The sequence below is a fragment of the Cydia fagiglandana genome, chromosome 19, assembly GCF_963556715.1.
Source record: "Cydia fagiglandana chromosome 19, ilCydFagi1.1, whole genome shotgun sequence".
Taxonomy (NCBI): Eukaryota; Metazoa; Arthropoda; class Insecta; order Lepidoptera; family Tortricidae; genus Cydia; species Cydia fagiglandana.
The window spans coordinates 12,348,529-12,359,857 of NC_085950.1; the positions used below are offsets into that span (position 1 = coordinate 12,348,529).

General features: G+C 42.0%; 2 protein-coding genes across 2 annotated transcripts; both read left to right on the forward strand.

Moving 5' to 3' along the window:
- Positions 1-639: 639 nt before the first annotated feature.
- Positions 640-1,738, forward strand: LOC134673721 (uncharacterized). Its single transcript, XM_063531719.1, has one exon. The coding sequence runs from the start codon at positions 818-820 to the stop codon at positions 1,715-1,717; it is 900 nt and encodes a 299-aa protein (XP_063387789.1). The 5' UTR covers positions 640-817; the 3' UTR covers positions 1,718-1,738.
- Positions 1,739-8,389: 6,651 nt separating this feature from the next.
- On the forward strand, positions 8,390-11,223 carry LOC134674018 (NF-X1-type zinc finger protein NFXL1). Its single transcript, XM_063532064.1, has one exon. It carries the CDS (start codon positions 8,539-8,541, stop codon positions 11,008-11,010), a length of 2,472 nt encoding a protein of 823 aa, XP_063388134.1. The 5' UTR covers positions 8,390-8,538; the 3' UTR covers positions 11,011-11,223.
- Positions 11,224-11,329: the final 106 nt, after the last annotated feature.

The window sequence follows — 11,329 nt, forward strand, 5'->3', positions numbered from 1 at the left end:
ACTCGACAGAAACTTTTTCTTTTATTTGGCTGAGATAGTGAGCCTGGGCCTTCCTCTGCGTCTTTTCCCCTCAATCTTGCCCTCCAGGATGTTTAAAAAGAATCTGTCGTGCCGTATCAGGTGGCCAACCATCTTGCCCCTTCTCTATTGTCTCTAACAGGCATCTCTTCTCTCCTGCCATGCTCTTGCCATCTTCTCTCATGCTTGCTTCTCTCAATCTCTCATGCCATTTAAGAGTGATAGGTTCTTAAAATGTCCAAAACACAGTTTCTGTTCTAAATAGTGCCATCTCTTGTGCAATAGCTCATACCAAAATTATTAGTTTCTCACGAGATGGCAGTACATGAACTATACTACTATTCCACGCTAGATGGCGGATAAGTGTATTATTTTAAAACTACTACTCGTCCCTAGATGTCGCATACCACTAATATTTTACATACATTTAAAATTTTAAACTTAAAACAAATATTATTAATTTATTTTTTTATGGATTAAATAATGTAGTTCTGAATATAACAGAACGAACGGGTTATATATATATTTTAAATACCATTTCAAACAAAAAACTAAATCAATGACTGAACAAACTATGATTTTTGCTGTCAGATGTCAAACGAAACGTCAACCACTGTTTATCTATACTTCATTGAGAATTATGCACTCTTATTCGTACGGATATGTTTGTTTTTATTTATAGATAATTCGTAAGCCGGTGTCAGTATCGATGATTCATAATATGCATAGTGTTCTAAGTTAGGTGCTACCCGGGCTACAGTGACTCAATGTGAGACCCAAAACAGCTTAGTATTACAAAATGCCTCGCATTGCAACTTACGTGTTCTTTGACCTGGAAACTACGGGTTTACCGCATCTCGAGAAGAACAGAACAAAGATTATCGAGCTCTGCTTCGTTGCCACCTCAAGGAAGGAGATAGAAAAATGTGGATACGGAGAAATACCGGCGGTTAGTAAAATAACATTGGTTTTCAATCCGCAGAGACCTATGCAATCCAAAGTGGTGGAGCTAACCGGATTCACCAACAAGTTACTTGAGCACGCGCCTACTTTTAAACAGAAAACTAAAAGCTTAGTAGCTTTTCTTGAAGAGCTTGAAAAACCGGTGTGTCTGGTTGCTCATAATGGTAATATTTTCGACTATAAATTGCTACTAACTGAATTCAATGAAGCTGGTGAAACACTACCAAGAGATCTGCTATGCGTAGACTCCATAATAGGGTTTAGGAAACTGTTGAAAGGAACAACTATTGATTATAAAACTTTAGAAGCAATGCCACAGGGAGTTGAAGAATTGATAACAGATGATGAAGATGAATGGCCTGATATCAATGTGAGTAACGAGGACTGGCAGGAAATTGACGACATATGCCTCTCATTATCTGATATGTCTTGTGAAGAAATTGATGAAAATACTAAGGAAGAAAAAACTAAACCTAGCAATGAAAGCATGAGGGAGAAAAAAACTGAGGCAATTAAAAGGGTGATGAATAAAAAACCTAAACCTGACAAAGAAAGCTTTGCGTTGACTGCTCTCTATAAAAGACTTTTGAACAGAGAAGAGGAGAATGCTCATAGGGCTGAAGTAGATTGTTTTATGTTATTGTACTGTGTTGTGGCAATGAAAAATGACTTTCTGCCATGGGCCGATGATTCCTGTAAAAAGCTGACTGAAATTAGGCCCCTTGAAAGGCATTAGTTTTAGGATATTGTGTTTTTTTTAAATAAGTAATCATGTAAACTATATTTATATTAATTTTGATACACATATTACATATTTTTTTAATAAGGTTATTGTTTGCAAGGCAGGGCCTTGTTTTATAGATTTTTATGTCTGACTACTTTAAATTATGTATGTTACAAAATTGTTACATACAATCACTTGATTCTATTGCATGTTGACTGCCTCAGTGGCTATAAGAATGTTTAAGTTACAGAATGAGTAATTTGTTTATTAAACTATCAATAAATATTATATTCGTCATCAAATAGCAAGGATTTTTAATTTATAAAACTATATAATAATAAGTACCCCTTATCTTTACTGGTGAGTATATGACTTGAGATATCCATATTTATTTAAACTTGCAGGCCCATTGGACAAAATAATCTTATAAAACCAATGCATACAAACATGATAAAAGTACCAATATTCGGACATGTTTACAATTTGGGAGGAAAGGAACCATGCATTTTAAAATGCATGAAAAATGTTTCTCTTCTGTTCTGAACATAGGATAATCTATATTATTGACTGTATTCTGTGGCCTTCCTTCTCATTGGGATTGACCATCATATTATGTATGTTGGATATAGGTACCGAATCAAATGCTTGTTCCTTTTTCCAATAAAAAAATTGACCCCCGGTGTAAAAGCCGTAACTGCATCGCGACTTTGGTGCGGTCAAAATATCTCTTTCTTGCTCTAACTTATAGCTGCGTCCTTAACGCACGTACGACGACCAGCTTTCACACTATCGATACGTGCGGTAGTCTGTTACGGTTTGAAGAGTGAGAGCAAGGCCTATTGACTTCCTTGGAATGACGTGACCCTTCATAATTGTACATGTGTGCTCCGTTTCTAGAGCTGTATTGCCAGTAATTACCATAAAAATATTTTACTACAGCAACATTGCTAGAACTGGCTTTGTCTATACGATTTCTAGGAACATATCCAATTATTTTATCAAATATATTTTAATTTGTATTTTATGAAGTAGTCAAAGTCATATGTAAATTATTATTTATTTTTTGAGATATGTAAATTATTATCTATTTCAGTTTGTCTTTGTCTATGTTCATAAAATCTATGAAGGGTAGACGTGCCTCTACCCTCCTTGATAAAATTTAAAAAAAATCTTTGTCAATAGGCCTCTTTGATAGGCCTTGATTTGAGTCTGGCCGGTAAGAACATAGACAAGACAAAAGTCTGTAATGTCAATGCTGTCATTTAAGTCATTTAACTCCAAAAATATTAGTTTTCATATAAAACGATTTATTCACTTGAAATATATTTATTTACCTATTAATTTAAAAATAAAAACTATTCATATGTACGAGCAACATATCTAAATGCGTCTTCGCACAGACTTAGTTAAATTTAAACCGTTGTCTCTCTTCCTTTCTTGCTGTATTATGTATCCGGCAATGGCGAATTCATCAACAATTCTTATCCGGATTATGAAAAGCCCTAATGTGTGTGTGGAAACCGTTGTAGTAAACCAGAAACAGCGATAATTTCAAGGTAAGAAATATATCAATCTTTAAATAAAAATGAGCGTACTAATTACCAAATTCAAATATAATAATTTAATCTTACTATCCCCGTAAGTCCCGCGGACGCTATATCGCGTCCGAAATTATAATCTAAATTCATCATAGATGTAAAACTTCTCATTGTTTACGAGTAAGCTGGTAAATTTAGACCTTAGGAATTAGCGACGTTAGTAATTAGGAAGTTAGATTATATTGTTTAATTTGTGACTATTTTGTTTTAGAAAGTGAATCATGGCTTGAGCGTGAGATAATAATATAATCCTGGCCCGTCATATGATTTCTTGGAAAAAGCTCAAAGGGCACGTATCTGCTGCATATACAGACTAGTTTTCCGGTGACCAAGAACGCTGCGTGGAGCTGTGGAGCAGACATGTCCGATAACCGGATAGATGTAATAACAACTTGTAACCATTTGCCATATCAATGTATGTATATGTATTGCTCCTAACATATATACAGTAATCCTAATAGGAATGAAAATATTTATATCTTAATAATACGTAACTTTTTGTAACCTTTTATATTTGACAAATTTTTAAATATAGTACCTAATCATTATCTTATAATGTATTTCTTTATTTATTTGTGATATGCTAATTTAAGAGCCCAACAACGTGCACACTAGCACCACTGCTAAAATAAATAATCGTGATTATTTAAGTTAAATTTAAATTTTACAGGTATTTAAAAAAGGGGCTGTGGCGTGTTAACACCTAGCTTAAACAGCTTACCTAAGCCTGGCAACACCACCCCCTACACGCCATCTTGTCGAATCTAGCTAGCATCACCGGCGTACACGCCGCTCTGTAATTTTTAGTTACATTAAATACTATAACGTAATTTTATTATGTAAAATGTGCAAAGCCATGTATTACACGACGTATACAAAGTGACAACTGCATCTCATTCAAATCCCACGTCATCCCTGCCCGGTGACGGGAAATTGGAGTCCCCGCAGCCCATCTTCTACCAGATTGCTACACTCAACGCCTGGTGGATGGTAAGACTGGACTTAAGGCCATTTGCTCAACTGCTACTGTCACGCAGCCTAGCATCAAATCTATCAGTCTACGGGACTCTCCTTTTGCACAAGTGCTCGCTGAGTTCCCTGACATCACTAAGCCTCCTGGATTCCAGCGGTTAGTCAAACACAACACTGTGCACCATATTAGGACCACCGAAGGCCCACCCATCTCCTGCCGTCCCCGACGCTTGGCACCTCAGAAGCTATCTGCTGCCAAGACCGAACTAGAGGACATGGTGCGGACTGAGGTGGCTCGGCCATCCGAGAGTGCTTGGTCCTCTCCCTTGCACATGACAACTAAGAAAGACCAGTCTTGGCGCCCCTGCGGGGACTATCGCGCCCTGAACGCCAGGACCATTCCCGACCGCTATCCAGTGCGCCACATCAACGACTACGCGAATAACCTCGCTGGTGCTACCATCTTTAGCACCCTTGATCTGGTGAAGGCCTATCACCAGATCCCAGTAGCTGAGGACGACATACCCAAGACCGCCATCGTTACCCCGTTTGGCCTCTTCGAATTCCCTTTCATGACATTTGGGTTACGAAATGCCGGTCAAACCTTTCAAAGGTTCATCGATGAGGTCACACGGGGTCTCGATTTTGTTTTTCCATATATAGATGACATCCTCGTCTACTCAGCTGACGAGACTCTACACAAGGAACATCTGCGTATCCTGTTCAAGCGTTTGCAGGAGTATGGGCTCGTTCTTAACCCTTCCAAGTGTGTCTTAGGGGCAAAGGAAGTAGTGTTCCTGGGATACCACGTGAGTGCTGAAGGCACTCGCCCTCCTCAGGACCGCATTCAAGCTCTCATTGACTTTCCTCCTCCAAAGGACGTTCAAGGCGTGCGCCGTTTCCTCGGCATGATGAATTACTATCGCCGTTTTATCCCCCACGCCGCGAAATGTCAAGCGCCTCTCGTAGATGCAGTAGTCGCCATCAATGGTAAGGGTGCCAAACCATTTCCATGGACACCCGAGCTTCTGGCGCACTTCGAGGCGTGCAAGTCAAGCTTGTCCAACGCTACCCTACTCCAACACCCGGTCAACGACGCACCTCTGGGACTTTTCACGGATGCCTCCAGCGTCCACGTCGGATCCTGCATCCAGCAGTTCGTGAACAACCAATGGTGCCCTCTTGCCTTTTTCAGCAAAAAGTTGACCCCCCAACAAGCTGAGTGGCCAGCATATTACCGAGAACTCTTCGCGGTGTACGAAAGCGTACAACACTTCCGCCATATTCTCGAGGTCCAACATGTGACCATTTATACTGACCACAAACCGCTGTTGTACGCTTTCGTACAACGCAGAGAAAAACTCCCGCCATCGCAACTGAACCAGCTATCGTTTATTGGTCAGTTTACAACGGACATCCGCTACATAAAAGGAGAGGACAACGTTGTAGCCGATGCGATGTCGCGGATCGAGGCCGTCTCGTTAGAAGAAGATTACGAGGCCCTCGCTAAAGCACAACTAGAGGACCAAGAGCTTGCCGACCTACGTCAAGGTAACTCCAGCCTTCAGCTCTCACGCATCGCTGTACCTGGCACAGACGTCTACATCTTTTGCGACGTCTCCACTGGTAAGCCTCGCCCTTATCTGACCCCTTCTTTTCGTCGTGCGGTGTTTGACAAGTTGCACAACTTGAGTCACCCCGGCGTCAGAGCCACCACTCGACTGTTGGTAAGTCGTTATGTATGGCCTTCCATGCGGAAGGACTGTCGTAGATGGGCCCAGTCTTGCCTTGCGTGCCAGCGCAGTAAGGTTTCAAGGCATACCTCGTCACCTTTAGGTTCGTTCGAGCAACCATCTGGACGTTTTATGCATGTCCACATCGATATCGTTGGTCCCCTTCCTGTTTGTGACGACTATCGTTATTGTCTCACAGCCATCGACAGGGTTTCCAGGTGGCCAGAGGTGTGGCCGATGCGTTCCATCACTGCCGATGAGGTGGCCGATACTTTCGTCCAGGGATGGATATCTCGCTTTGGTGTCCCTACTACAATAACTACTGACCAGGGCACCCAGTTTGAGTCTGATCTTTTCAGACGGTTAATGCAGACCTGCGCCACCAAGCGCATTCGTACAACCGCGTATCATCCCTGCGCGAACGGAATGATCGAGCGCGTGCACCGCCAGCTCAAGGCCGCACTTATGTGCCACTCTGGCTCCTGGACGCGCGCTCTACCACTCGTCCTACTCGGCATGCGTACCGCCTACAAGGAAGACTTGAAGGCCACAGCTGCTGAGATGGTATATGGCGAATCTCTCCGCCTACCCGGTGAGATGTTAGTCTCGGCGCCGGACGAAAACAGACTCGACGATCCCGCTGATTTCGTCGTCCAGCTGCGACGCAAAATGTCGTCTTTTCGCCCAGCTCCAGTTTCTCGCCACTCGACTCGTCCCATCTTTATCTCTAAAAATTTGCCTACAGCAACACACGTGTTCCTACGTGACGACACCGTACGACGCCCATTGCAACCTCCTTATACAGGTCCTTTTGCCGTAGTGAGGCGTTCCACGGACGGGAAAACCCTGACCCTGGACATTAAGAACAAAGAGGTTGTAGTGAGCGTCGATCGTGTCAAACCAGCTTTCGTGGACTCAGATGAGACCCATAGTTCTGGTACACCTGCTCCAGCGGCTCTGCAGCCTCAGGACGTACCTCGGGCGCAGCCGGCTGAGCCCGCTCCTCCTATTACTATACCTGCGGATACCACAAGCAATTCACGACCTTACACCACACGGTCAGGTCGTAACGTTAGGTTTAAGGACAGCGACGAATACTGTTATTTTTAAATTGTAATTTTACTAATGTCATTGTTTGTTATCTTTCTCCGTGGGGGGGTGGTGTGGCGTGTTAACACCTAGCTTAAACAGCTTACCTAAGCCTGGCAACACCACCCCCTACACGCCATCTTGTCGAATCTAGCTAGCATCACCGGCGTACACGCCGCTCTGTAATTTTTAGTTACATTAAATACTATAACGTAATTTTATTATGTAAAATGTGCAAAGCCATGTATTACACGACGTATACAAAGTGACAACTGCATCTCATTCAAATCCCACGTCATCCCTGCCCGGTGACGGGAAAGGGCCGATACTGACTGTATTGTGTATTTAAGTACCTTTTAAATACATCAAACTAGTTTTTATGTTGCTGGATTCGTCAATCTATGAGCTCAAAACAAAAACGGCCGTTTTAGTTTTGAACGGGTAGGTTGACGAATCCAGTAACATAAAAATTAGTTTAATGTATTCAGCAGTGGCGCTAGTGTGCACGTTGGTGGGCTCTTAAAAACCTGATCCCAACAAAAAATAAAATAATACAAAAAGAAATTCCCTCTCCGGGATTCGAACCCAGGACCATTAGCTTCCTGAACTGGATTACTGCCAATACCCGCTAGGGGCGCTAGGCTAAACGGGTTGTCAATTCTAATTACAATGGTATCCTACCGAGCGCTAGTAGTATAAACGAACTTTTGAAGGGGACATTTTTTTGTATGGAGTTATCGTTCTTCTCCTAGTGAGTATTATATTCTTTGAGTGAGAGTCTTATCTAAAATTTCACTAAGTTTAAATAAACTTTGCAATATATTGTGAATATGATAGATATAGTTGATCAAGCAAATCCAAGTAGAAAAGGGGCGGCAAATTTAAAAAAATTAGGCGTAAAGTTTATCGTCCCATAAAAAATTTTAATTACGCGCCTTTTTCTACTGACAAGATTTGCTTGACCAACTATATGACTTTATATCATTGCGTATCAAGCTTGTATGACTAGCTAACCCCGTAAACAAGAATTTAGCAAATGAGGTATTTTATAGTAGCAGTTCTACTACTGTCTTTTGGGTAAAAAATAATAATTGAAGATAATAACTGTCTTTTGGGTAAAAAATAATAACTGAAGATATTATAATACACATACGTAATCAAACAACATAATTAAAATTTATAGTACTTGATATTACTACTATTTTTTCCTATAATAATAACAAAATTGTATAAAAAAAAGAACATGAAATTACTAACTCTATTCGCAAGTCGATGAGAGAACGCTGCCCTATAAAATACTTTCTGTCAACGTCATGAAATTCATGCCGATTTGGAGAAAATCGCCGATTTCCGTCGTTGTAGTAGAGGAAAATCATAAAAAAGTAACTGAAAATTACTAATCGTTTCAAGTTTTTGTCACCGGGCGTGCGTTACCTCAACCATGGCCCGGCGATACCACGACGCAGCTGCGAAATTGCAGCTAAATGTCCAGAAACATTTGAAGGGAATGAAAGAGCTATCTTCGTCGGAAGATGAGGAACCGTACGAATCCAGCGTCCTCGAGGGCGTGCTGCAGAGCTACAGGAACGGCGGCGGCGACGCGCACATGCTCAACCGCACGAAGAACATGTTGGAGGAGGCCATAAGCGGTCGCCCTGTAACATGTCTCATTTGCATAGGCTCCATCAAACGCGCCCATCCCATCTGGACCTGTGACCACTGCCATTCGTACTTCCATCTCTCCTGCATCCAGAAATGGTCGAATGACAGCATTAGCCTGCGTAGCGAGGAGAACCAAGGACCGATCGCGGTTTTCGTGCCCAAGAAAATTGAATGGTGCTGTCCTAAGTGCCGGCAGTCGTATAGCAAAGAGGAAATTCCTCGCAAGTATCGCTGCTTCTGTAGCAAGACTGATGACCCTCCGTTCCATCCATGGTTGATTCCACATTCTTGTGGAGAGGTGTGTGAAAAAAGGTTGTCAACAGGAGATAATTGCAAACATAAATGTCTGTTGCTATGCCACCCTGGGCCCTGTCCGCCGTGCCCGCAAACTGTCAATGGAGTATGTTTCTGTGAAAAGGAACGTAAGAGAGTTCGCTGCAGCGCTGCTAAATGGTCTTGTGGACAACAGTGTAAGAAATTACTCTCGTGCAAATCTCACAAATGTGAAAATGTTTGCCACGAAGATGCTTGCCCTCCTTGCACATATACAAGTGTCCAGGCCTGTCTGTGTGGTGCTGAGAAGGTCAAAAGACCATGCAATGATACTCTATGGCGATGCCAAAAGCGTTGTAACAAACCATTCTCTTGTGGTTACCATAAATGTGAAGAAATATGTCATTCAGGTGATTGTGGTGACTGTCCCAACTCTGGGATGCGGTCTTGTCCCTGTGGAGCTAATCAGAGATTTGTTCAGTGCCCTGATGTCATGGAGACCTGTATGGGCACCTGTGGGAAGACTAAGGATTATTGTGAACACACTTGCCCAGAGAAATGCCACAAAGGCCCCTGTCCACCATGCCAAGTGTTGATTGAAAAAAAGTGCCAATGTGGCACACATGTGAGATCATTACCTTGCAGTAAAGAGTATAAGTGTGAAACAAAGTGCCGAGGCATAAGACCTTGTGGAAAACATGGCTGTGCTCGCAAATGTTGCAATGGAAACTGTCCACCTTGTGAGAAAATCTGTGACAAGCCACTGCAGTGTGGCCGCCATAAGTGCACAACGGTATGCCATCACGGTCCATGCTATCCTTGTCCCAGGGAATCCAAAGTAACTTGCCGCTGTAAAGAGACCTATGTAACCGTTCCCTGTGGTAGAGAGAAACACACTAAACCTCCTAAATGCAGTCTCCTGTGCAAGCTTAAATATAAATGCGGACATGTAGAAGAAAACAAACATTCCTGCCATTTTGGTGATTGTCCTCCTTGTAAGGCAATATGTCATAAACAGTATGAGAATTGTGAACATGACTGCAAAGCTGTTTGCCATGAGTTTGTTAGAGTAGTTTTTAAGCAAGTAGAGAAGCCTGCTACTCCATGGGAAGTGCAACCCCCAAAAACTAAAGTAATGACTCTTGAATGCCCACCATGTGAGATTCCTATTCCTATTGTTTGCTTTGGGGAGCATGAAACTTCAGATCAACCATGCCATTCTGCTTCGCGTCGGCCCTGTGGTCGTGAATGTGGCAGAGAACTTCCGTGCACTAAACACAAGTGCAAGCTCCTGTGCCACTTGTACACAGCCGATCCTAACTATCCTAACGTTCCTTCTTCATGTGAACCATGCAACAGGGAATGTCTAGCCCCAAGGCCAGACAGATGCAGCCATAAATGTGCTAGAGGCGTTTGCCACCCAGGAGCCTGTCCTTCCTGTGAAGTCATTGAAAAAATTCCATGTCACTGTAAAGTTACCGAATTATACTTACGATGCCGGGAACTGAGTGCGGCTACTGAAGAAATGCTGTCATGCAAGCAGCAGTGCCCTAAGAATCTGGAGTGTGGGCACAGGTGCAGAAACCAGTGCCATCCAGGCGTCTGTCCGAGCCAAGTCTGCACAAAGAAAACAAAGGTTTACTGCCCGTGCGGGAACTTGAAGAAAGATGCTCCTTGTAATCTTGTAAGGAGTGGTGAAGGAAAACCTTCCTGCGACTCCACTTGCGAAGAAAAACGCATTGCAGCTCAATTAGAAAGAGAGAAAGAAGAAAAGAGACGTAAAGAGATTGAGGAGGAGAAAAATCGCAAGGAGTTGGCGGAATATGAATGGAAGTTGAGTGGAAAGAAGAAGAAATATAAAGAAAAAAAGGTTGTGGCTAATAGAGATGACAGGAATCTGCTGCAAAAGTATTGGATTCCTATTGTTTCCATTTTAGTTGTTGTAAGCGCTGCTATTTATTTCATATTTTATGTTTGATGGGATGGGATTTGTTTATTATAATTTGTAAGGCCGAATTTTCTTTTTAGTTATCAGATGTAAATTGTATTATTTATAAGCATGTCTTTAATCTGGTTTTCTTTATCCCAGTGTTATATAGTTTGTAACTGCACACAGCACAGCACTCATATTTACTTTGTAGCTCACTACTGTTCAGACTGGATTTTTTATTATTTTCTATTAATAAAAGTGTTTATGAATATTATTTGTGTTATTATTTATAAAAATTTCGGAATCAAAATTAATACTTCACAGTGCAAATTACAAATTCGGTGTTTGCCTCTCTTTCCAAAAAATG

Bases quoted from the DNA above. Each gene is read 5' to 3' on its own strand.
- LOC134673721 (XM_063531719.1), top strand. From the start codon at position 818: ATGCCTCGCATTGCAACTTACGTGTTCTTTGACCTGGAAACTACGGGT.
- LOC134674018 (XM_063532064.1), top strand. From the start codon at position 8,539: ATGGCCCGGCGATACCACGACGCAGCTGCGAAATTGCAGCTAAATGTC.